The sequence below is a fragment of the Amblyomma mixtum genome, chromosome 2 (assembly GCF_055824585.1).
Source record: "Amblyomma mixtum isolate Tamu chromosome 2, ASM5582458v1, whole genome shotgun sequence".
NCBI classification, from domain to species: domain Eukaryota; kingdom Metazoa; phylum Arthropoda; class Arachnida; order Ixodida; family Ixodidae; genus Amblyomma; species Amblyomma mixtum.
In genome coordinates, this window is record NC_143013.1 from 297,291,105 (window position 1) to 297,318,183 (window position 27,079).

At 46.6% G+C, this 27,079-nt stretch overlaps 1 protein-coding gene across 1 annotated transcript; it reads left to right on the forward strand.

Moving 5' to 3' along the window:
- The first annotated feature begins 2,161 nt into the window (after positions 1 to 2,161).
- On the forward strand, positions 2,162 to 26,468 carry LOC149364610 (beta-hexosaminidase subunit beta-like). The gene is made up of 13 exons (XM_089570150.1): positions 2,162 to 2,674; positions 7,939 to 8,263; positions 10,104 to 10,172; positions 10,260 to 10,309; positions 12,165 to 12,275; positions 13,386 to 13,484; positions 14,785 to 14,923; positions 19,582 to 19,774; positions 20,925 to 21,081; positions 21,818 to 22,013; positions 23,328 to 23,418; positions 24,194 to 24,298; positions 26,258 to 26,468. Exons 1-13 carry the CDS (start codon positions 2,576 to 2,578, stop codon positions 26,340 to 26,342), a joined length of 1,719 nt encoding a protein of 572 aa, XP_089426276.1. The 5' UTR covers positions 2,162 to 2,575; the 3' UTR covers positions 26,343 to 26,468.
- The last annotated feature ends 611 nt before the right edge of the window (positions 26,469 to 27,079 follow it).

Sequence of the window (27,079 nt, forward strand, 5' to 3'; positions counted from 1 at the left end):
GAAAAGTCAAGCGGCCACGGCCACGGAGCATAACCGCTGAGAAACGAGAAAAGCCCTCCTCGCGCCGCTTATGTGCACGGGTATCAAGTTTACCCGCTGAAGTAGGGGTCTGCGTCAGCGCGTTAAGTTATCGCCGCTATCTCTGTCTTAGCGTCATCTCACATGCGCGTGCTAACATCGCGAGGGTGTAACCCGAGAACCCGTTCCTCTTTTCGCTAATATATGCCAGATATTTCCTAACAGCTGAAAGCCTCGTTATCCATTACGAATCACCGGAAATCCTCGTAAAAAATGCATTCTTGCCGCTAAACACCTCCTCAATGCTTCCGATATTGCAGGAAATCTGAAAAGGTTACAGTACTGCAGTGACGCTATGCACCTATAGCTGCATGGAGGAAAAGCGGCTTCTGCGCTTAGCTGCCTTTTTTCGATGCTTTTTATAATGCTAAATTTCGTTCATTGTTATTCTAGTCCTAGCTGATTTGTCCTTAAAGAATATATGCTGCTTCTTTTTGTTTTGTTGGCTAACACATTTATTGGATCAGTACGAGGCTGTACCCATGTCTGGCGTTGCGCAGCTCGCTTCAAGCCCCCAAGGTAGCACACGTGTGCTGTTCAAGCAGCAGTGACTCCGACATGGCAGCAGTGAAAAGCCCTAGGAAGGCAAGAGAACTCAGTGACATTTTATACCAACATGCGAAGAGGGAATTTCTTCTTCCTCTCTTCATTTATGTCGAACGTGAACTGACAACACAGAAAAAAAAAGACAAGAAAAGATGGAGAGTCTTCTTTTCATTGAAAAACAGGGGAATCGGCATGATCCACTGCTACCCAGCTTGCTACTGTATGCACCGGGGGATGAGGAAGCGGTGAAGAAGAAAGTGGGGGAGAGGTGACGAACGAATGTGCACGAGCACGGGAATAATGGGCTTGATTTCAGCCCAATGTAAAGCACCCTACGGCCCCACTATAGGAATGAGCCACAAGACAGGAAAATCAAGTTGGGCGTGTTAGTAGAGATCCATTGTTCACAAAGCAGACGACGATAGAGTCTCTTTTTCTCTTTACCCTGTCGTCATTTGCACTGCTTTCCGAACAATGGATTTGCAAGAAACGCTGGATGGTGAGCCAATACGCCCGATTACTTGGAGGTGTCCACCACATAAAAGTGACGCAAATCTCGGTTCACGTGACAGCGCTTAACGCCGGGCGGCGTTACTTAAATGCCACGCTGGGATCGAACCTTTGGCGAGGGATGTTTGGAATGCACAGTTGAATCCAGCGTCTGCGCGCCGCAAGCCACAGGTGAGGCTCGCAAAGCAGGTGGCGTTCGATCTCGAAAGCTGGAAAGGTGAGTTGTCACTGAAGGGCGTCTTTAGCGTCTCCGTCAGTACGCTCCTCCGCAAGCAGCCCACGGAGTTCCGGGATCCGTAAACAACGGTATGGTGCTCTTCGTCCTCCACATCGTACTCCAAATTTATCGGGAAAAAGCAATCGAATTTTCAGGCAAATGTAATCTGAGCACACTTTTCTGTTACTACATGCAGCCATTCGAAGGCAGACAGCCCTTGAGCGATTCGAAATAATTGGCAGTAGCCTCTGGACTCGTATACGTTTGCGGACGCGTGGCCCCAAATGCCCCGGTGGTACAGATGTCGTCAGTATACGCACTGATGTGGACGGTATCTGGAAAGTCATATGCATATGAAGTTCTGCCGAAACTGCAAACACAATTCCCCTCTCATTGCCTTAATTTTCATTTCTTTGCGTGTGCGTGTGTGTTTCTGTGCGTGGCCATTAGCTTCAAGGAGATGATGTACGGTACTCATGTTCAGTAATCACTTTTCTTTCTTTCTTTCTTTGTTCCTTTCTTTCTTTCTTCTTCGTTCTCCATCGTTTTCTTTGTTTACTTTTTCATTCATTCATTCATTCATTCATTCATTCATTCATTCATTCATTCATTCATTCATTCATTCATTCATTCATTCATTCATTACCGGTCCTAAGTACAGCATGGAAACATGCCAAAAGCATCGACGTCGAGAGGATGGCTTCAGGCTGACCGTCCCGGCCATGCGTTATCAGGAGCGGTGTCGCGATACCAGTCCCGGTTTGCGGCTTGTTCTTTTTATTATAAGAGCCTGCCCATGAGTAGACCCAGGGAGTCCTGCTCCAAGTGAAGCCAGCTTTATTGCAACGAGATCGTTTCGTCGTCGGGCCGCAGTCGCCGCACTGTCGGCGGAGGACGAAGGGAGGGAGGTCGCCAAAGCCCAAACTGGTTTACACAGTCGGCGTCTCTGCGCGAGTCGCAACAACTAGACGACGACGACCGACGCCACCGGACAGATCGGTTCGCCTCGCCGGTAGCGTAACAGCTCGCGAGCGCCCGACTGACACACACGCACACACACGAGCTCGTGCCACCGAGAGCGACTCCAGTAGGAGGCCAGCAGTCGACGCGTGCACTGCTCTCTCTCTCTCTCCGTCTCTGGCGCTGCGTCCGTGCGTCCTTTCATTTCTGTACTCCTTTGTTTAGGCTTCCGTACGGCTTCTCAGGGAAGACGCGGCTCGAACCATGGCCTGCGGTTCGGGGCTGAAGCTCCTACTGGTCCTCGCTCCGGTCCTACTGGCCTACGCTTTCATAACATACATCGAAGTCCGCCTGCCCCTTCCGGTGAGTTTCGTCTGCTTGTTGGGAAACGGGAAATGGATGCCACATGCTTTCATTTGTCGAGCTTTCTTAGGCACTGGTTCGGATAAACAAAACGATGAGCAATAGGGCATCATCCAAGCTAGAACGTCGCATTGTGGTGTTATAGTCTCGCATCCTGTTCTTTACTGTCCATACATCCGTGCGTGCGTTGTAATATTTGCATTAGGATATTTTTATGTCAATCTTATGTTAGGTTTTTACATGAGGGTACTGTGTAACGTACTCAGCGATAACCTCCTGGCGTACCGTGCTTCGTAATGAGGTGCGCACTGTATAACCATCTCCATAAACTGGGGCCTTACATGTATGCGTATTTTTTGTTATCTTTTTTTTTTCGGTCAGGACGAGCCAGACCAGCTAACCTTGTTCTCTTCCTTCTTGGCTGATGCAAATCGCAGATGCAGCAGTAACGCGAAACTTCAATGGTAGGGAGGAAATTTTGCATAGTGCGTGCGACTGCTTGTCGTCACAGGGGCAGATACGAAGGGCAGATCATTTTGCAGAAGCTCCGGAACTGAGCGAATAATTGCAAAGAAAATAGTGTAGGCAGCTGCGAGCGAGAGCTGAGCAGGTTGTTACCCATGCCGCTGCAGCTGCATAAGGCAACAAAGCGGGCTTCTAGTAAGGTTAACCGGGGCGCACAAAGTGGGAGATTTCTTCAGTTGTTTTCTTGCCAGATTAGATCGCGGTGAGAAAATAATACCTTGCGATGATCTCGCTGCTGAGTGGATCGTAGCTTTTAAACAATATTTTGGCTTCACTGGGAAGAACAGCGACGTGGGACTTCTGCTTAATGAGTAACACTGAATCGCACTGTTTTATTTACAGTCATTCTAAATCCACCTTTTAACCCCGCCGTTGTGCCTCAGTGGTTACGGCGCTCGGCTGCTGACGCGAAAGACGCGGGTTCGATCCCGGCCGTGGTGGCTGAATTTCGATGAAGGCGAAATTCTAGAGGCTCGTGTGCTGTGCGATGTCAGTGCACGTTAAAGTACCCCAGGCGGTCTAAATTTCCGGAGCCCTTCACTACGGCGTCCCTCATAGCCTTAGTTGCTTTGGGACGTTAAACCCCAATAAACAAAACCAAACCAAATCCACTTTTTAAACGCCTCATAGTGCGGAAAACATGTATATTGCTCTTTTCTTTCCTTTTACTTCCTTTTATACCAGGTGATATTATTTACTCCGTTTCATGTCAACTTTACGATGTATCTTGTTCCGAGATACAAAGCGTCAAAGTTTGCGCTAATTACCCGTCAAGCGCACAATTTTAGTTATTTGTGACGCGAAATTAATTAAGTTTCGGTTATATGCTTGTAGTTAGCGCTTGGCCCAATCTAGTAAATCGTTAAAGGACTCAGGCGAAATTTTCGGTCAGTTTCCCCGCGTATGTAAATGCTAGAAAAAAAATGTTTTCTCGCGTCTGAGACGGCATTCCCTACCGCGGCCTTGCCTGCATTTCCTGTTGCCGGTCGAGTGCCCCACATTGCCACATAGCGGGGCAAAGCGGTTCGCTCTCGACCCTGCCCGCTGACCAGTTGCATGCTTCCGTCGCCGCCCCGATTCAGCGTCAGGGTGCAATTACCGTAATCGACCCCCCTCGGAATGCCAGCCGCTGAGATCTCTCCGCGCCGGTTACGCAGTGAGAGTGGGGGAAAGTGGCTGTTTTAAGGCGAAAGCCTTTAATGGCTCATACTGTCGTCCGTTAACAAAGAATGTCACACGCGTCTAACACGGGAACTAAAAAAGATAGAAGAAAACCAATGATTGCTTCAGATAGGGGAGGAAAAAATGAACCTAGAAGCCAAGTTTGATGGCTGTAGGTTAATCAGTTAACGAATTATAGGCAAAAATGTCAAAATTGCGTCGAAATAGCGCGAACGTCGATATAGCCACGGGAGCAATGTGACGTCACATCCACCGGAAGTCGTCATGGCATAGTGAAAATTGTCACAGCATGATCGAAAAAACGTCGGATTTGAGTCAAATTAGACGGAGAAATGTGTAATTAAGCATAATTAACACTAAAGATTCCCGAAAAACGTACAATTTGGGTATCGATATAGACGCAGGAACGGTGTGACGTCACATCCACCGGAACTCATCACGGCATAGTGTTCTCGGCTTTCGCCTCTCAACACTTTAGTTGCCAAAGTGTCTTTGGAGCGGATACTGAGTATTGGCGAAATTCTTCGGCAATAAGGATTGCAACGAGTAGGATCCTCGACGACGGTCATGTCCTTTAAGACGGCTTCGCGCGACTCTGTAATAAAGGTTCTATGGGCCCAAAGCTGCACGCGAGGCCGTCTTACTGATTTGCTTCGTAGTAAGCGCTACACCAGGTATCATTATATTCGTCCAAAAAAAGTGTGTGTGTGGGGGGGGGGGGGGGGGGGGGGGGGACGAGACAGACGTTTTTATCATTGCCACACGTATGCATTGCGCCTGCATGTTCTGCCGTGAAACCTGCAAGACGGCTGTGGTTCATGAAGTTAAAAACAAAAGCTGAAAGAGTCTGAAAGAGATTTATTACCGGCAGATCGTTTGCCGGCAGATAGTGACCGACAGGATTCTGCGAGGCACAACAATATCGCAAATGTCATAAGTGGGGATGTAGCATCGCATCCTGTATGAATTACAATAGTGACAATTCAGCTCTGTTGGCATCGTGATGTAGCGCTAAAAAGAGCAGCAATATTCTTTGTTCTGAGTGGTATCGTCGTTCTTTTTTGCTTTCCCTCTTTTCATCTCAACAAATAATTCATGAAGGCTACATCATGTTTCAAATAGGCATGAGCAGCCCCACTCAACAAGAGATGCCAAGTCCAAGACTTGAATGAGCAAAGTTTCACTCCGGATTCGCACATTTTGGCTGTTTTTTTCACCGGTATAGCGTTAACGTGGCATTTATTTCGCCGCATATGCCGTAAATTAAATGTTTCCTCCTTCGTTTTGAGTCGAGGCTGAAGAAAGAAACATGGGCAACCATGATGACAAGCGGGAAGACTGTGTTCTGATGCCACTGATACAAGGGCGTCCGCAGAACTTTTTCCAGAGGGGGGCACCTGATGTCCGGGGATGGGGAGGCGGTAGATTTGTAGTTGTTTTCTACTAGGGCATAAATAATATCCGTAATTCCAGGAGGGGGCAACCGCCCCCCCCCCCCCCCCCCCCCCCTTGCCCCCCCTTCCGGACGCCCATGCACTGATATGAAGACTATACACGGTGCTTCACCTAAGACTACATAATGTTTAAAGATAGGCTTTTTGACTTAGAAGAGCACTTTTTTCGGCATAGTATTGTCAGCGGTGTAGTACATGAGAATACAACTAAGACGTGTTAACTAGCAGGCTGGCTAATTAATAATGAATATATAAATTTTTAACTGCTTCTGTTAGGCTCCTTAATTATTGAGTGGCGTCTAGCCCACCGCAAATAATATCCATATCGGTGTTTAGAATTTCGGAAACGCGGCTGCCCTCGGCGCTGTGACCCAAAAAACTTTAGCTATTTCGGCGAGTTACGTGCACTGGAGGAGTTGCTTTGCCATGCATTTTGGTGCGATGTAGCCAAAATTTGATGGACCACAGGACCGAGGCCTGTAACTACCTTTTCGAAATTCTAAAAATTTATATGGATATTACGGTGGGTTACGCGCCTCTCAATAATTAGGTAGCCTAAAAGTAATAGTTAAAAGTTAACTATTCAGTATTGGTTAACCAAGCTACTAGTTAGAACTTCTTGTCTGTATTCTGATGTACTATACCGCTGACAATGCTTTGTCGAAAAAAGCGCCCTTCTAACTCAAAAAGCCCATTTTTAAAAATTGTGTAAAGTCTAAGGTGAAACACACTGTATGTAGTATTTGTATACTGTGGGAAGTAAGTACATTCGCAGTGTGTGTTCTAAACATTCTGCTTTCCTTTAAGTCATCCCCTTGGCAACCGGCTTCTATGGTGCAGCAATGTCCAAACGGGTGCGATTTGACTAGATCTGAGCAGATCTCATAGTTTAATGTTTTATTACGAAATAGCACGTAATTTTTCAATTCTCGCATTCTGACTGGCATTGCCGAACTCTACTCCAAAGGGCCTTAAAGCATGAGCACGCATCTTTTGCTTACAGCAGATAAAAGCCTCAGAAACTGCTCTCTTCATGTGCAACATTCTTGGAAAAAAAAATTTTAAATTGCAAAATTGTAAGATACTCTTATGGAGATATTGAAGGCAACAGTCCATTCTTCTGATATGTAGTAAAATCTTTCTTTTAAAGTGTTTACGTCGATCTCATCGAACAGTGACGACTGCCATAGAAAACTAATGGGTAACGCTTTTGACGACATCAAAAACGTTATTGCAAAAAGAATGCAATACTGCCGCCTGGTTATCTTCGGATATATTGATTGTTATAGTGAATTTTTGCATTATATCAAAAAATCGCGTTCATAAACTGTTTGCCCCTCAAAAAAATTGGCTGCGGTTTAGCTCTGGTTAAACCTGGTAGAGTAGCGAGAGGTACCCCTGACTACGCTTGGGTTTCGCTTGAAAGTAAGACACACGGTTTACGTAACGGCTTGAACTTTATTGTTTATACCAATGAAGAAGCTCCGGTGGTCAATAAAGTTGGGAGACTTGCGCACAACTGATGAGGCGGGCGGCGTCTGCTCCGCCGTCGACGCAGCGGCGAGGAGCGCCGCGTGCACACATCATCATCATCAAAACGTTTATTTCCACCGAAATGAGACTCCTTTTTGGACCCCCCGGCACGCAGGCCTAAGGGAGCCCTACTTAGGAGCCTCGCAAACTAAGGTCTGGTGAAGACACATTGTCTCTTCACGGCCTCAGCCGCCAGGCGGATGGCTTGTTGCTGCTTAGCGGGGTCCTCGCTCCGCAGCAAGGTCTCCCAGGCTTCTCTATCTTCTATATTTTGCTCGGCGCCCGGGCTTCCAGCACATAAGCTACGTGCTCTGACGTCACTCCGCGCATGCGCACAGCTCGCCGAGCGTGGTACCGCGGCTCAGCTGGCTCAGCGCGCAGCCACGCTGACCTCGCGAAGCGGCTGGCGTAGTGTAGCTATCGCTACAAAATGCTTTCGCCCAGAATTGTTGGGTATGTGCGGCCCTGTGCTAAGTGATCTGTGCTCGGTTTGGTGCCTCTGTTGTCATATATTTTTACTGAATAAACTATTTTGCTGATACTACTAAACGCGGCGAATTCCGAGCGCAGGGTAAGCGTGCTCCTCCGGGGTCTCCGTGGCCCCAGCCCCGGAGCTGGCAGTCCTGGCCGCTGCAGAGGAGCCTAGACCCGGAGACGTTCGCCCTCAGCTCTGCAGCCGCAGAGTCGTGTGACGTGGTGGCCAAGGCTTTGTCCCGGTACCGCAAGCTCGTCTTCCTCGGGGACTCGACCCGGAGGGGGGGAGGAGGAGGAGAAGGCGAGAGGGGCTTCTCGGCCGTCGTCGACCACGGGCTCCTTCCCGCGCTCAGGGTCGAGGTGGCCCAGTATCAGGGAGAGGAGCACTGCGGTTATCCGCAGCACAAGGACGACGAGAGCTGTGAGTCAGCAGAGGGGAGTCACTAGTCGAACAAATACAAAGCTCTGAAGCCTGGCAGAAATTTTTGTTTGAAAACGCTGTGGCACAACACTCTTAGATATATGCCTTCCTCGCTTCTCGAAGTATCCCACAGCTGAAGTATTTGTTTTGTGCGCCGTGCCAAGGTTGTGCAGCGAAAGCGTGGTGTCCATCGGTGGTAAAACGCGCTTTTTCTAGCACTGGAGATGCATGTGTAGTTCATTGTGGTTATTTACAAATATTTTGGGGTGGCCGAGTGTTCGTTCGTTATTAGGGATCATGAGCAAAACTGAGGGCATTCGATACTACGATCTAGTGGTTATGGACTAGCTGCATTGGGTTAATTGTACTGAGTTTGTTGTTCCAGAAGTAGTTGATGCGTTCGCCTTGCCGGTGAGGTGCGCGTTGCGTTGATATGTTGCCTTGCTGTTATAGTGAGCGAATAATGCACAGCTTTCAAGGATCTCGCTTCAATACACGCATATTTACACTCTGGTATAGAAATTCTGCAGTGAAACGCAAAAAGGGGATTCCGCTTTGTTTTTTTTTTTCGTTTACTGCGCAGTATATCTACCCTTCGCAACGTAATTCACTACAACAGAACACAAGTCTGAGGGAGTATGTGCACTTAGTCAGAAAAGCCTATAGTGAAACATGTACAAGGCCCGAACATTGAAAAACTACAAAGACGGATACCAAACCCAAATAGTAATATTGATCCGCTCGCACTTTGCTGTCTCGGTTGTTTGGTTAGTTGCCATACATAATGTAATTCCATTTTTGCCTCGAGGTAGGCGGACAGAAAAAAAGAGCAAGACAGTTATGGTCACTTTAAGTACTCTGAAAAAGCATATCTGTTGCTCTAACAGGATCACGGCAGCTGAACAGATAGATAGGTAAGCTTTATTTTCCATCAGTGGTTGGGAGGGAGACGAGGATAAAAGCTGCAACCGCAGCTTGTCTGGTCCTCGCTCCCCTACATAGAAATGACATGTGGCACTTGACAGCATAAATTATGCAAGAAAAACATCAGACACACAAACTAGTTGACATGCAATTGTATGCAAGAAAAACATCAGACACACAAACTAGTTGACATGTAATTGTACAATACTGGTAGTGAAGATACATGGAAACAAAACCTGATGCTCTGTGGTGGAATTTAAGGAATGTAAATTTAGTCATAAAAAATTAAGCACTACGAAATTCTCGTACATCTGAAATTGCAGCGCAATTGCATTCAAACACTGTCCGAAACAGAAATACATCACAGTTGAGATGGCAGCGAAAAATCAGTTCATGAATTATACAAGGCTGATACCGGTTGTGTACGGTTCATGTTCTATCGAAGAAAAATATTCTTTAGCCGCCTAGCATTCAGCTGTGAAACGTCGATGTTTTTAGACAAATAGGAATATAAAACCGAAGGAATACGGTGTTCCAGGGTTTGCTCAGCGTAATTTGTTCTAGTGGAATCAACTTTCTAGAATTCGGGTTTCTTTGTGAAGTGACCTGACGAAATTTTAACATTTAATTTCACTAAATTTGCCAGGATATTGCTGTTTTGAGAGAGACAGATCTCATCTGTCTCTCTCATATGACATGCCCCTGTCGCCTAGTCGATCTTTTTTTTTTTTTTTTTAGCCAAGAGTCGTTTAGCTCTCCCATTGGCTTTGTTGCTCTTTGCATCCCTTGTCAGATCCGGCGAGTGTACCGGTTTGACAGCATTATCTGAAAGCGACTGATATTGGTCACAAGCACTTCTACATGGCGTCGTTGTTACAAACCTGAGTATCAGTGACGTTATTTTTTTTTGTTGCAGATACCCTCAACATACCTGAACACGGCGATGCTATGCTAACATCAAGAACGGTGTGGGGAGCTCTTCGAGGTAGGATGTGTAATTAGTATACTAAGAATATGATCAGACAATTTGATCCCCTGAAGCGCTCAAGCTGCGTGTATTGTCTTCTTTCAGGACTTGAAACCTTCAGCCAACTTGTTCACCAAGATCCCGTTAGCAAGGCGGTAAGAGTTACAAAAATTCAAGCAACGGACGAATTCTTATGCCTCGCAAGTGTTTAAAAGGGCGCTCAGGACAAATTGGAGTGGGCCTGTATCGATAGGATGCCGGGTACTAACCACAAAGAGATCACTCGCACCGAAAATGGAGCTTTTATGAGCAAGAAAAGACCAAATAACGCAATACAGGTGTCACCATCGCCGGCCGATTTCGCGAGTAAACTGTTTTCGTCGACACCGAATTTTCGCCATGGATCCCAGGGGCTACGCTTTAGACACGAATACACCTATATGGGAGTAAAAAGGAGTAAGCTGTCCTCAAGCGCACTCTTTTTTTTATGGGGAGGGTATGCTTCCCAAGTTCCGGAGTCATATTGGAGGCATATTGCCACTGCAAAGCATAATATCTTGATGCAGTTAGCAATAGGAAGAGGCTTTTAAATGCGGCACCAGCGTTCTTAAGTTTGGCAAGTAGGACTGGCTGACAATGGCGGTTAAAATCTTCGAAACTGCTAGAACCTCCCATGTTTTGAAGAGGGAGTTTGTTTCCGTTACCGACCACAAGTATCCCGTATTTTTACTGATGAAAATCTACCGCAGTGCTTGGGTAGCGTACCCTTCCCCGTGAAGGGAGTGTGCTAGAGGACAGCTTACTCCCTTGTGACACCTTTCGTGTTTAGCGTGTATAGGCTACAACGCCATGAACTTCAGAACGATGGCAACCACTTCGTCTTTGTGCAGGCGTCACGTTTTGCAATCGGGGAGGGGGGGGGGGGGGGGGTATTTTCGAATTCAAGTTTCTCAGCCATAAAGGCGTCTTCTGTTGCCTGACAAATGTCAGCGTAGCCAGAAAGAGCCGAATAATCAATATTTAATGAAAACAATATTTCGATGGAGTTGTGCTTGGTGTCCCTTTAAGTTCCATTTGATATGGTTTATTGTGTATGGGCGTTTAACGTCCCAAATCGACTCAGGCTATGAGAGACGCCGTGGTGAAGGGTTCCGGAAATTTCGGCCACCTGGGGTCTTTAACATTCACTAAGCATCGCACAATAGACAGGGGCCTCTAGAATTTCGCATTCATGGTATGTGAGAGTGCAAAATGGGACAAGGGGCAGAGAAAGACGCACACAACACAGGCGCTAACTTCCGACTGACATTTCTCTGTCCCTTGTCCCGTTTTGCGCTACCTCTCATACCATGGATCACAGCTACCGACTCGCCCAAGTTTCTACCCTTGTGAATTTTGCATCCTCCGAAATTCGACCGTCGCGGCCGCGATCGAACCCGCGTCTTCCGGGTCAGCAGCTGAGCGCCATAGCCATTTGCCAGTTTTTGTTGATGATGTAATTACCGTCTGAGCAAGAGGGCCACAAAGCTAGTGGAACTGAACCATAGATAACCAAAATGAGCCGTGAATATTAAACCAATAACTGATAACTGCGGGAATACCTTTTCTAAATTCAAGACAATGATACAGTACACAACCGTGGCACATTTCGTTTATATTTTATTCATTCTGCTTCTGACAGATCTGTTTACACACTTCGTCTATGTGAAGTTGAACCTGGATCCTGTGCCGGAATTGCTTTATTGAACTGTAAGCGTAAGGGCTGTGGGGTTTAGTTCATAGGTACTAAATGAAAGAATTGCACTCTCGACGAAATACGTGCAAAAAAAAGGCCTCACTAGTCCTTTACGGTGAAATGTTCTTTCAGTTTTCATTCTCTTCACCGAACATTCGGACCATCCGAGTGAAGCGTCAAAACGCTTAACTGCTCATGGCAAATTTTTGTTTCCCAGTATAGAATAAAAAAAAAGAAAACATTCCGACTAACTTCTAGTTTTTCCCTCCTTTCAGTATCTCGTCAACGTCACCGTCATAGATGACAACCCTAGATTCGCTTACAGGGGTCTGCTGCTCGATTCGTCCAGGCACTTTCAGCCAGTAAAGGTTCTCAAGCAGAATTTGGTGAGTCCGAACAATAACAAACAAACAAAGGGAATTTTGTAGCTACGTTTTACGGACTAGTTGTACTTTACTTTCCGTAACTTACATGGTAAGCCGGACAAGGAGGTTTCAGAAAAAATAATCTTATTGAGAGTGTGCCGCTCTCGTTCTACTGTGGAATTTTTCTCCATTAGAAACGCTTTTACCGGACGCTAACCCTGTGCATGGTTCTTAATCGCGGCCAGGTGTAGCATTTTATTGTATCCTCTCCGAGGGGAACACATGCCAAGCTGAGTCAGTCAGCTAGTCAGTAAGCTATATTCAAGTTGAAAGGGAGTGCTGTGGCAGCTACCGAAGCTCCCATCGAGCTGGCGCTGGCTTGGGTGGTTGAAAGCAAAATTGACAAATCAGCAATAGAGACCAGCACTGGAAGACTAGTGCGCTGGTGGCGTAAAAGCACAATTGCACAAACCGGCACAGAAATCAAAATAATGTAACTTAGAAAATTCAAAATAGCCTTGAATGAGAAGAAAAAAAAACAATAATAGGATTAAAAGTAAAAAAAAAGAAGTGCAACATAGATAAAAGAGCCACTTTTATTTATTAGATAAGGTGGCATACTCCACCGCTCCGACATAATAGGGATGCCAACAATTATCTATATACCTGTGTAGTTTCTAGTGGTTGCGGTTTTACGCAGGATACAAAGACTTTGACTACCACTCTGCATTCTTCATTTCTATGGAGCGAAGCAGAGTGCATAAGTTGTACCTTTTAAACGATAAAAAAGTTCTATAAATTCTTAATTTTGGGTTCCGAAGCTAGTTCAGTATCACCAAAAACTTAAAGCGGAGGGTTCAGGGAGCCCGTAGAAGCGCGCATCTTTTTATGGAAACGAATGCATGTGTGACATAATCTGGCTAGGCGGGTTGCAGCACGCCTTAGCTGTTCTGCAACAAAGAGGCACAATCATTTTAGAGCAATTATGTATGTAAAGCAAGATGTTAAGACATTTGTGTTTATTTAGTGATCTTCCCTGGTTTCGTGCGTCCTGTGAAATAGATGGCGGATCAGGTCCAGCAAAGCTGCTGACAAAAATTTTTATCTCCTGCTTTCGTCTCTCACTACCAGGACGCCATGGCGTACAACAAATTCAACGTCTTCCACTGGCACCTCGTTGACGACCAGTCTTGGCCGCTCGAAATGGCGACTTATCCCAACCTGACGCAGGTACGCACATCCAACTTTTGCATTTTTTTTTTTTTGGGGGGGGGGGGGGGGGGGCAGACCATGCGACTTCTATTTTTTGTGATAGTGTTAACAGTGATCGCATTTCCACTTGCGAGTGCGAAGGGCATCAGACATCCGAAAGTGCGCGCCTGTTGCAGATAAACAGAGTAGTGGATTATACTGACACACATTCAGTTTCTCAGGCAGGCCCACGCCTGTGGGTCTGCTTTTGTAATCAAACCGTAAGCTTCAAGAGTAAGCTTCTTTGGGCATGCCTATTACCTGCACGTGTATGCTGCGCTATGATTTAGAAGTCTTTGCGCATCGGTTTGAATGATATCTCCTTATTAGCCCGCCCAAGTTCGCCCTAAACTGCAACAGAAAAGTATATAATTCTCAGGATTACAGCGGCTAACTTTCGCACACGCAAGTGCTGCATTTTTATCTGGAAGTGGAAGTTCATTTTCCTGCCTTGCATTTGGCTTAGCAATTTCACCCATTCCCTGGTTGATATCAGCTTCGCTGCAGAATGAAAGTAAAATGATGAAAGCAAGGAGAAAAATAAAAAAAAAAGATCTCAGCAGCTTTATTTCGACATGAAACATCAACTCATGAAACCATTCTATAAAGCTTTAAAACTCTCAGCACGTTGGTGAGCAGGTGGTATAGTTGACGCTGTTTTCCGTCATGTCCCTGAGTGCGGTCGCTTTTCACCCAGAAGTGCGGAAATGGTTGTGTCCACGAATCGCTGTCATCGACGTCGTCAGGCGTAAGAAGACGGGCACGTTCCTTAGCGGGGTATGCGGGGTCAGACATAGCGACGCAAGCAAAAGGCTGTCGCTGGAGTCGTTTCGGCATCCAGTGAAATCGTTCCGAAGCTGACTTTCTGAGCCAGTACCTTTCTTATTCATCAATTACATCATGTAAGCTTACATGGAAGTCAAGGCTGAAGGCAGATTTCCACACCGTATTTCGTCTTTTTTTTTACTCAAGTTAATTTAGTATGAGGTCTAGAAAGTTATTTCAAACACCATGGTTTGGTTGACGCCATTTTTACCGGGTACCACTAAACGCGCAGAAATGGAGTATGCGGTGCTGGACATGCTCATAAGCCATGCTCATGTGCTCATGTGTGGACCATAAACATGCTCATGTGTGAACCAAAAGCCATCCTAGATTTGGTTTGAGAACGCAGTATATACTTCCTACGCGTAACGATGGTCGGCTTTGTATTCGCGCTCTTTGCGTCCTACCGGTAGGTAGTAAGGATGAACCGTTCCACTGCCTCCGGTGTTCACAGAGCGCCTACTCCCCGAGACACGTGTACAGCCTGAAGGACGTGCAGGACATCATCGAGTACGCCCGGCTGCGCGGAATCCGCGTCATCCCAGAGGTCGACACGCCGGGACATACGCAGGCCCTGGGAAAGATCTTTCCCGGTAAGAGTGAGGTCGATAAGAAATGCATAGGGACCACGTATAATTACGATCACATATCCATCTCTTTCTCAGCTGCCTGTTTTTAGACAAAGTTGCTCTTAAATAAGCAGAGACCCGATGCTTAGGACGAAACAAATAAAATGCACAGGCGATCATTCGATGTGATGCAACAAATCTGTGTTGGCAGTACTTGTAAATTTCGCTTTTACAGCGATCGCCTTCCCAATGCGTCTTTGAATTTCATTTTGCCGTGGGATTCTGGTGAGTAGCAGCTTCTGGAGGGTGGTGGGAGAAGACTGTCTGGTGGATGGAGGTGGGTGCGGGGGGGGGGGGGGGGGGTGAAGCTTAATTCTGGCGGGTGAAGAAGGGTGGGTTGTGGGTGGAAGCTCGTAGGTGGGAGATGCATTTTTACCGGTGGGTGCCCGATCCGTTCCGATCCCCTAGAGACACAGGAGTGTGGAGACTTCACGCTCACACAGACCATGACGTTCTCGCCTGAATAGGACTACATCGCTAACGCAGTAAAAACAAATTAAACTGGGCAAAGAAAGACAGAAGGAAAGAGTACCTGCTTATAGATCACTTATTTTTTTTTTCACAGTAATTATTCTCATTTTCCACCCTTCCTTTTTCTGCCCTGTTATTTTACCGTGTTCATGGTGCCTCGACTAAAATTACAGCACTGACTGCAGCCGATTATTTTTTTCTTTTGGTATCCTTGTCAACATGTTTGTAGCCTTTTATTTGCACCTCAAAGTTGACCTAGTTCTTGAATTCTCTAACCGATTTTGTTACTATTTTTCTCATATGTTCTTGCTTAAGTTGTTTTACTTATCAGTCTGTGAAACACACCCTATTTGCTGATTTGTTGTATGTATTATTCGGAGCCCTTCCTGTCACAGTCCCTAATGGGACTCACAGTATCAAATAAATAGGTTGGTTTATTGGTTGATTGGGGTTTAACGTCCCAACGCGACTGAGGCTAAGTATTAAATAAATAAAAATAAATAAATAAAACATTGTCGTCCATTAGCACGCGTATCTTTGTGGCTTCAGACGGACTTCATTCACCACTTCCAAGAGCGCAAGCGGTCGCCGACTGCGTGTCGCATCGCCAGGGAGGAATTCACAGTCGCGTTCACCGAGACGTCGAAGTACTTTGTATGGGTGCAGCGTTTTCTCCGGTCACGGCAACATCGTGTCGTCGAACTGCCTTTCGAACACTACATCGTGGCCTTGCTTGATTCCGTCGTCGTTGCGTTGCTGGGTTACGTTGTCGAGTCTGGGCTGGGTCGTTTCGCCGTTGTGTTCATCTTGGGGTGCGTGATGTGGTCGTCGTGACGAGAGCCTGCTTCGGCGAAGATTCGTGATGTTAATGCGTCGCGGCGGTAGAGGATATCTTTAAGCGTAGAAAGTTGGGCTAGTTGGTTGGTAGTACTATTGTGATACATTCCAGCGGCTAAAAAGACAGGGACGAAAGTAGACGAGACAAGCGTTCGTCCTGTCTCGTCTACCTTCGTCCCTGTCTTTTTAGCCGCTGGAATGTATCACAAGAGGATATCTGCAGTTTTGCCGGGAAACAACCTCACCTGCTTTAGTTGCTTCTTTCTGTTTTTCCTACGGGGCGTGAATACCTTCTTCGTGCCTAGCCGTTACATGCCTGCGGTGTGGCGACGCGAAGCGCGGGCTTGACGATGCAGGACGAATCGGCACGTATTTCGCTTCCCATTAGTAGTCCTCAATTTCTCGCGGTTGTTGGCAGAGCCGAGGTCTCGCGGCGCCGAGCGACGGCTGCCATCCGCCTACACAGGCAGTGTCGGGGAATGTGGCCAGTTCCACCGGCGGCCTCTGGTCAAGCCATGAAAATATACTCCAGCAAGCCCAAAAAATTACGAGCCCATTCAAACCACGACAGTCTGGTCAGTGTTCTGTGTAAGTTTGCGCGGATTTGGACGTTTCACGAGCGGGCGCCAAGAGAGGCTTAAAGATCAGTGTTCTGCTACTGTGCAGAACATGTTGCTGAGGGCTCGGGTTGTTTTGGTGTGTGAAAGTGCAGGCGGCCTAACTCATTGAGTGAGACTCTTGTGTCGAGGTCGTCGTTCCCAGGACGCCTAATACGTGTTTTTACTTTTCTATGGACGACTTCAGTAGATGTCTGTGCGCTAGGTTGTTTTATTGATGGTCCCGTACTTCTACACCCCCGACTGCGCGGATTGTTTCGAAAAGTGCAGCCCAAAAATAAACTGGGATGGAGATTGCCTCTGATGTCGTCTCTAGATGTCTTCGTATCCTTCGCTGCCATTTTCAGCGCAGTTTGTTTTAACTCTGTCATTAAACCAATTCGCCTGGTCGGTCGACAGTACTTCTCCGATGCTGTATCGTAGGTTATTGCTTCTTGAACACAGAGTGCCCTGGCGACTTGCTGAGAGTTGTAGTAGCCGGCCGTATAATGGTGGGAACGTGCGCCAAAATCAAATATCTTTACTCATTAATGTTTCATATACAAATACGCCGGTGGTCTCGCAGAGTAGCGAACGAGGCTGGCGAGAAGCTTGTCCTTGAAGACTCGCATCAAGAAGTTGTCCTTTTTCTCGCTCCTGTGAAGTCATCAGTAAAATAAGTGCGCTCACTATCGACGTACTGGAAGGAACAAAAAGTATGCGAACTATGTTAGTTTCGACCGACTTGAATTACTGCGTAGCCTGGAACTCTGCTGTCTTGACCATGCCCAATGCATTCATTTCCCACTCCGGATTTTCTTGCCGTGGATCGCACGGCAGTGCCCGCGCAACGAAAGTCTATTTGCTTGTTTTGATACGAGAAGCGGCACTGATACTATACGCTTCCTCACGGTGCATCAAAAGGCTTATTGCCTTGTTACTTGTGCCTCTCTTCTGCTAAGCTTCTGCACTTCTCACAGCATTCGATTATTGTTCTTCGCCAGGAGCCAGCGCCCTCTTAATTCTGATAACAGGCACGATGAACTATTGTCGTTGTGCGGCGTTATAGGAAGACGTTCCTGGTAAGGTTCTAGCTGTCCCATGGCCGCTTAGTCCATCAGTGCTTTTATACATCTGTTTGGGGGAACCACGGGGCGTTTTAGGTCATTCCGGCTGGCGTAACAGGCAGGACCATGGTCGACGTTGGAGGTTCAGACATGCTGCACATCTTCTATGACTAAAGACCGCGTTCCACAAGGAGGTCCTGAACTTTTAGGCCCTCGTGGGGGACTTGAGTTCCACAGTTCCCTGGTGGCTTGGGTTCAGACTACGGTTTCCAAGGGATGTACGCACTTGACATCGTCATCCTGCACCTTAGCTAGCTGTAACGAGGTGCTGAAGACAGGAAGGCCAAGGAAGGCTTCAGCACGAAACTTACTATTCGGTGGACTTTTGCTCTCAACGAAAGTAACCCAGCGGTACTGAGAGTAACATGTTCACTGGATGGTCCTGAGGATCAGAATGACCACGGTTCCGTCATTAAACAGGAATAAGCGCACATCGTCGAAAGCAGTCTTGAACGTCGTCGAACTGTCCGTACGTGCTCGTGCAAACCTTTGCAAACAAATGTAGTCACAGATATGGCGAACATGTTCAAGTAACTCGCCTCGCGCCGAGCACTGGCGCCAATAAAGAAATTGCCTTGATTCAAAGAATAAAGGTTAAGCTTTCCGTTAATAAGACGTGTCTGGCTCCGTAACGAGGCAACAGAACAACACATTTGCGTATGCCTCTACAGACTGCGAAAACGTTCTAACGTTCTCTCTTCTCCCTGTGATTGCTGGGCTAAACGTAAAATTACGAAGCCTCAGACTATAGCAGAAAGCTGCGACATCCGTGTGGCGTTGCTTATGTCTTCGCTTCTGCACGGTCGTCTCCCATACTGTAACGCCAGTTTACTCAGCTGCGCTTTGCACTCTCCCGTACTTTCTCTAACTTAGTACGTCATGCTATCCGATTTCCATACGCCGCAGCCGCGAGCCAGGGTTTAGCTCCAGCGGCTGCTGTGGCAGTGTCGTTCGCCTCCTGAGCCCTAAAGTTAGATCCAGGCCGCGAAGGATGTGTTGTGATAGAGGCGAAATGCAAAAACCGCTGAGTACAAAGATGATGATGTTCGTTTGTGAGCTCAGGTGGCCGAAATTAATCCGGAGCCATTCACTGCGGCGTGCCTCATTGCCCGCTATCTTGTTTTGGTGCCTCAAATGGATAGATGGATGTCAATCGATAAATAAGGAATAAATAATAAGTCAATCAATCGATTTTTCTTTCTTGACAGCCTTTCTTTCTGGAAGGGTTACAGCTAAAATGTAAGTTCCTAAAGTCCATTCGTTGCATTATGATTGCCCTGGATTACATTAAATGCTTGCGCAAATTTAGAAATATGTGCTAGCGTGCCGGAATCACTTTCCAGGTACGTCAGTCGGCATCAAGTTTTTAAGGAGGGCGGAAATTCCGTGTAAAATATGTGTTTTAGGATAAAACTGCGATATACACACAGAAAACAGAGGCAAACAACGATGGTGAAGCTATCTTCGAAAGGACGATAGTATATATATGGACACGGTAACAGCGTAGCGATGAATTAAACAGCTTCTTCAACCGCATCAGTTGGTTTGTCTCTGTTGTATGCTAAGTGTCACAGTCTGGCGCATGTTTCAGATATTCTCACAGCGTGTTATTTCAACGGCACACGTGGACAGCCCGACTACCCGAACCACGCCGCATTCGAGATGCTGAACCCGATGCAGGACTACACTTACGACGTAATGAGGGACATCTTTAGAGAAATCATCGAGACCTTCAAGGACAAGTACATTCACCTCGGCATGGATGAAGTCTACTACTCCTGCTGGTGGGTAGAAGACAGTGCTCCAACTGATGCCAATGCATGCACCTAAACGAAGCTATTACGGATCCGCAGTTGTGCGGTTAAGGTCTTTTATTTCCCTTTATTTTTTGTTGGAAATGCAGCCTCTCATAAAACCAACTATTAAAAGAGTTTTCTTCAATTCGTCCTAACTTGACCATCCTTGGGAAAGTTGAGTTGGAGAAAAAAAATGGCATAGTAGCTATGAGAGGAGCACGACGTTATTTCTTTTTTTTTTTTTTGCTCCAAATGAAATGAATGAATTCTCACGTTCTATAAAACATCGCGTATCCTACGAGCGACTCCTCTTGTAAAAGTATGTCAACTGAATTCACCACACCCGCAGTACTACCTCTGTGCACAAGTGTTTACATTCCACATCCACCAAAATGCGGTCACCGGGGTTGGGTATCTAACCTGCGACCTCGTACATAGCAGCGAAACGCCATCCGCGGCAATCAAACACGGCGGTTATTACTGCTCCTTATAAGTAGGACTCACAGTACCGCGCGTTCAATATATAATCTGGGATGGATGCGGAGTTCAACACGCCTTAAAGGTTTCAGGTTATAATGTATGCCTATCGTCTATGCTTCTGTATACACAATCGACATCAAACTTGTTTAGAGCACTCCAGTGATGTACTGCCCAGCAAACAAAGCCACTCTACCACTGCTGTTCCATCCTGGAGGCAACCCTAGCACGAAAGTAGAGCTTGCGTAAAAGTACAAATCAGTTGCGAACGGGCGCGTGACCTGAAATCTGTCGCGTGCTATTTAATTTCGCTCTCATTTTCTTCTGCACATTGTTATAGCGATCAAGTGCGCCGTTGACTGATATTCGTACACATATCCATCTCAAGTATAATTTTTTGCAGAGCTATTCGGAAAATGGCATCACCTGCTGTCGCCTTGCTGAGTTAGATAGTTGCAAAATGTTCCCCATCCACCGTTGCTTTAGTACAGAGCGATTGCGAGATGTCGTGGTTTTATCCGAAAATTACGGCAACGGCCGTCGAACTGGGTGGACGGCACCAGTGTCTGCGTGCATGTCTGTGACCTCCAACGGAGATCGTCATGGTTCGTTATGATGTTGGCGAGAGTCGTTGCTGAAGTTCACTCGCTTTATCGCTCAGGGAATCAAGTCCCGAGATCGCCGAGTTCATGAAGCAGCACGGCTTCGATGCTGTGAACCAAGTGGAGCAGTACTACGTCAAGCGAACGCTGGCCAACGTACAGGCGCTGGGAGCCAAGTACATGATTTGGCAGGACCCCATCGACAACGATGTTAACGTGCGTGTAGTGGACCATTTTGTGTCTTTGATTATACTTTAGCGGCTTTGCATATACAGCAACCATTGCTTCATTAAGTACCAGTACCTCAGTATTCATAGCATTTCATTAGAATCCCTTTAGTAGTCTGTTTTTTTCTTTAACGTGCAGGTAATTTCTGAACGAGCACTATTCTTGGGCAGTGGATATTAGACCGGCACAAATCGGACACAGAATGTAGCTATAAACAGCGTGTGAGCCAACTAAATTATGGTAATAAAATCTTATCACACATGAAACATATAGTAATGACTGAAATGAAAGATTAAAGTTTATACCCCGCAGTGTGCGCCAGGTAGGCTGAAAAAGACGTGCTTGACCTCTGGCACAGGTCATTGATAGTGAGATTGAGTTAATCGGCAAAAGTTTAGTTAAATTGCTAGTTGGTTTATGGTTGGTTTATGGGGTTTAACGTCCCAAAGCGACTAAGGCTATGAGAGACGCCGTAGTGGAGGGCTCCGGAAATTTCGACCACCTGGGGTTCTTTAACGTGCACTGACATCGCACAGCACACGGGCCTCTAGAATTTCTCCTCCAAAGAAATTCGACCGCCGCGACCGGGATCGAACCCGCGTCTTTCGGGTCAGCAGCCGAGCACCATAACCACTGAGCCACCGCGGCAGCTTTAAATTGCTGAATTTAACTCAGGAAGAGTGCCGTCGATGATGTAGCGCCGGCCTTCTTGAACCTTGCGCAGGCGGCAAACGACACCTTGGTCGGAGTTTGGAAAGACACCTCATTGGACACCAAGATGGGGCGCTGGCAGGACTACATCAAGCCGATCGCCCGCAAGGGGTACCAAATGGTGCTGTCAGCCTGTTGGTACTTGAACTACATCAGCTACGGCCAGGACTGGAAGAAATTCTACCAATGCGACCCGCGTGGCTTTGACGGTGCGTACGCTAAGGAATTTCTCATACCGTGCATGATGCAGTTAACTGTGTCATTCCATCACCAGAACCAACTCTAAACTCATATACGCCGATATGGGAGTAAGAAGGGAGTAAGTTCCCTTTTTACTCCTCTCTTTTTCGAGAGTATACTCCTTTCAGCTAATAGTTATCTGAAAAGGGGCATATGAAGAAAACGCTGCACCCGAAGTGCACATACGATGGGTGATCTTGTTCACTAGATTGCGCCGCTGAGGTCTCTATGGGGCCCTTAATGCATGTGCAGTGATGAAGGATGGCTTTAATTAACTCGATTACAATGCAAGTGAAATCTGAACGAGTCGTGGGACCTTTCGCCCAGGCCATTTATGTAGCTTACCATGCTGAATTTGTGCCTTTACAGCACAATGCCGCTTACAGGCTCATTTCCAGGTAATGTAATGTTTAGAGCCCCTCTGACGCTCGCCGCTACGACTAATCGCCAACTCCATATGTGTTATTTAAAGTGCTGCCCGATAATGCGGTTCGCATCCAGTTGTAGTGGTATCGGTGGCGTTAGAACAGTAACGACTCTGTAGCCAGCTCAGTATGTTAACTGAAAAACAATACTTTTAAGGCGAAATCCTTTTATGCCTCATACTCGCTGCCAAGGTCACGTCCTGTGTAACGCTGTCTTCCACGAATAACGCAGCAACTAATCAGGATAGGACGTCGATATAGCGACGGGAACGTTGTGACGTCACATCCACCGGAAGTCGTCACAGAATAGTGAAAATTATCACAGAATGGGCGGAGAAACGCCGTATCTGTGTCAAATTAGATTGAAAAACATATAATTAAGTGTAATTAGTGCTTAAGATCACCGAAAGATATATAATATGAGTCGCAAACGGCTTTCGCCTTCCCGCACTTAAGAGATATCTAAGTGCCTCCAACGAATTTTTTTTCTTGTACCGATTTACTCAAGTTTCGTCTTGCAGTGTCCGGAAAAACCTTTGTAACGCGTGACGAGCACCCATTGAAACAAATATTGACCCAGAGTGTTTTCTTCTGGCCATTCTGGCCAGTGCGGAACTTACTGGCGATCACTGCTTGAATAGTTTGTATGCTGTTCCTAAATACTTAAGAGCAGGTACTATCTCAAGAATGCCAAGAGTAAAACTGCAGCTCCGACACTGGCTGAACGACTGTTTCAGCAACGAAAGCAGTGGAGTGGTAACTTTTGAAAAGCCCTGCTCTTGCGTACCGCTTGCATACTAAATCCTACACCTGAATGCAGAGCCAATTTAATGTTCGCAATTTTCCATGCGTTGGCAGGCACCGAGGCCGAGAAGGACCTGGTCGTCGGCGGAGAGGCCTGTATGTGGGGCGAATACGTTGACGGCACCAATCTCATTCCTCGTCTGTGGTAAGCAAGTTCAGAAGATTTGCAAACTCTATGGGCTCCAGTTTATGCTGCAGTTTCGAGATTTGGTCCCTGCGTCATATGCGGAGCTCGTAGCCAATCTGCAATCATGGACAAGCTAACCTGAAATGACAGAGCGACTACTGAAAGCCAAATATAACGTTGACTCTATAGAGCAACGCATCGAGGGGAGCGCAGGCGCGAGAGCGCTGCGTATGTCTCCTTCCGAGCATTGTGACCCTATATACACTGATAGACCTCATGAGGCGCATTTTTTAAAGTAAGGAACAGAATCAAAACTGAATAAAAAAAAACTGCGATAGTGGAAGGCGCGCAGGGACGGATAGGACATACACACAAAGGCGCAACAAAATGACGCCCCGCCCCTCGCCTTGCACCGGCTATGCTAATTAAGGCGCTCTTGTTTGCACTCTCGTGCGTGTGTTTACCTTGCTAATGGAACATGTATCATAGCTGCATGGCGCCACCGGTAGTTTGTGGTAGTCGCTCCACCATTTCAGGTTGACTTGTCTATGGCTGTCATCATCATCAGTCTGACTACGCCCACTGCAGGGCAAAGGCCTCTCCCATGTCTCTCCAATGAACCCTGTCCTTTGCCAGCTGCGGCCACCGTTTTGCAAACTTCTTAATCTGTACCTAAAGTTAAAAGTTAAGTCCGTTATCTTCTCTTCATATGAGGTCTTCACTTTTGTGTGTATCAAACTCATGAGTACTTGTTATCGTCATGAGGTACTTTACACCATCCAACGGTCTGCAGGCCCCGTGCTTCTGCCGTCGCCGAGCGCCTGTGGAGCAGCGCTGACGTCAACGACACGGACGATGCCGCTTTCAGGCTGGACCAGCAACGCTGCCGGATGCTGAGGTCGGTTGGTCTCCAAGACAGCGTCGTTTGACTTGTATCAAAAACATCCGCTGAAAGACATCAGAATGGGATAAGCTGAGTTATGAGGGCTTTGCTGCAGCGTCTACGAAATTGTTGAGGTGCAAACAGGGGGAAGTCGTCTGCTTGCATGAGGACGACCACACGATAGCGTTTATGTCGCACGATGGGGTACATAGCCAGATAATAACCTTTCCTTTATCAAGCGTATAGTTGCCTTCCGCGACCTCTTCGGGGATATTTCTGCCAAGTCTCATGACCTGCACAGCTCCGAGCGAAAACTCCTCATAGACGACATGCGAAGAAGTACCCACTTAAATCTTCACCGCATGTGGAGCGGTGCAGGCTCAGCCTACAAAAGTCAGGCAGTGTTCGGACGTGCCGACTGGGCTGGTATCTTCTTGGAAAAAGAAACCAATGGATTCAGCGCTTTGTTTTCACTTGTTTTCTGCTGTGCTTAACAGCGCGTTATACGCCGTTGTGCACCACAAAGAGCAGTGCTACCGGATTGCATTCCATTCTGAGCCCTTCATGATGCAGGCTTAGATTTGATTTTCACTTCGCTATGGCTTTTCCGTAGTATGATCACGCAAACTGTGCGAAATTATTGTACTTTTATGCAACATCGCCTAGGTCATAATTTAAGACATTGTGTTGCATCCTGAAGGGTAGCGAACGGTAAAAATTGCAGTCTTGCCGTATCTCTGAAGTAGATTGTGCACGGAAACACTGACTACGGGTGGAGCCGAGTTCTTGTTCAGATGCGCAGTGTTTCTTGCATTTCAAGACTGGGCGCAATGGAATTTTAGGAGAGTATATGCTTGGGCTTGTTGGTTCATAACTGCAAGGTGAAAAACGTAGCGCAAAGAGACGAGGACACAGAAAGACGGACAACACACGGCGCTAACTTCCAACAATGGTTTATTTCAGAAAGAAAGGTGGTTTTTTAACGACATCACGACCAACACGCCGTCAAACCATGTGCTAGCAAAGCGTATCAGCCAGATATGCGAGCTCTTTCGCCATCAATGATACAGAGGGGGTACTAACACAATCATCTTTCAAAAGTGATATCCATTCCGCTTCTATGATTTCTCGTGTCAACCGGTTATTGTGCACTTTTAAAACCATGCATTTTTCAAGAAGCGGTATGCAGTGACACGACCGGCAGTGGGCTGACAACCCTTTTCCACGCATATCATCTACGTCACGCCCATGCTCTCGAAGCCTATCATTCAGGCATCTGCCGGTTTGCCCTACATACTGCTTGCCACAGGAAAGAGGAATTTGATAAATGACATTTTCAATACAATTGACAAACTTTTTCCTATGTTTTTTCGTACAACCAACACCCTTACGAAAAAACATAGGGAAAAGTTTGTCAATTGTATTGAAAATGTCATTTATCAAATTCCTCTTTCCTGTGGCAAGCAATATGTAGGGCAAACCGGCAGATGCCTGAATGATAGGATTCGAGAGCATGGGCGTGACGTAGATGATATGCGTGGAAAAGGGTTGTCAGCCCACTGCCGGTCGTGTCACTGCATACCGCTTCTTGAAAAATGCATGGTTTTAAAAGTGCACAATAACCGGTTGACACGAGAAATCATAGAAGCGGAATGGATATCACTTTTGAAAGATGATTGTGTTAGTACCCCCTCTGTATCATTGATGGCGAAAGAGCTCGCATATCTGGCTGATACGCTTTGCTAGCACATGGTTTGACGGCGTGTTGGTCGTGATGTCGTTAAAAAACCACCTTTCTTTCTGAAATAAACCATTGTTGGAAGTTAGCGCCGTGTGTTGTCCGTCTTTCTGTGTCCTCGTCTCTTTGCGCTACGTTTTTCACCTTGCAGGAATTTTAGGCCCGCAGTCTTGGATATACAACGTCCCCTATTTTCCGCTTGAGTCACTGCTTTTGATCTATTTTTTTTTCTGCAGGCGTGGCATACCAACTCAGCCCATCTTGAACGGCTACTGCGGCGACTATGAATGGGACCTGGACACTCCATACCACATCGAATGAACAACAAAAACGGATATTACCAAGTGCCACCCAAGACACAATAAGACTCATTTACGACATATAATGCCAAAACTCATTCAATACTTTAAGACATCGTCACAAATAAACTACCGCGTCTCGAATGCACATCTTGGATATGATTGCACCAAGTGCTAAAAACGCTCGTTTCACTGCGGAGTTATGCGGAATGATAACGGTGCAGAAAATGAAGGCAGTCAGATGCAATCTTACTACGTTACCAGTTTCAGTAGAATCGTTCTTCGCCCATTTTTTTTATTCTCCTGCGCTAGTTAGCACTCCCGTAAAAGATCCAAAGCCTTCTAGTACAAAACCGCTTTGCTAAGCATTTTGACATGGCATATTTATATTTATTTTAGTAGCCCAATTTCTGGCGCGTCGGGGTGGACACCACGAGGAGGATATAGTAGGGGTGTGCGAATTTCGAAAATTTCGAACAGCTAGTCGAATATTTTCCTATTCGATTCGTGGCACGAAGTTCGAATATTATTTCAAAAACTGAGCCCACCACGACGCCGTTCAGCTTGCTGCCGCGATTGCGTTGCGTTGGAAGGAACGTTCAATTTCGCGACACGGTCCATTTCTGTGGCGGCGTTCATATTTCTCATACATGGCCTCCAAGAGTGGAGGCCATGGCCGAAAGGTTTAGCAAACTCTGCCTTGATGCCCGAACTCGGAGGCCATGTTTCATACATAGCTCTCGTCTCGCTCATCTACTC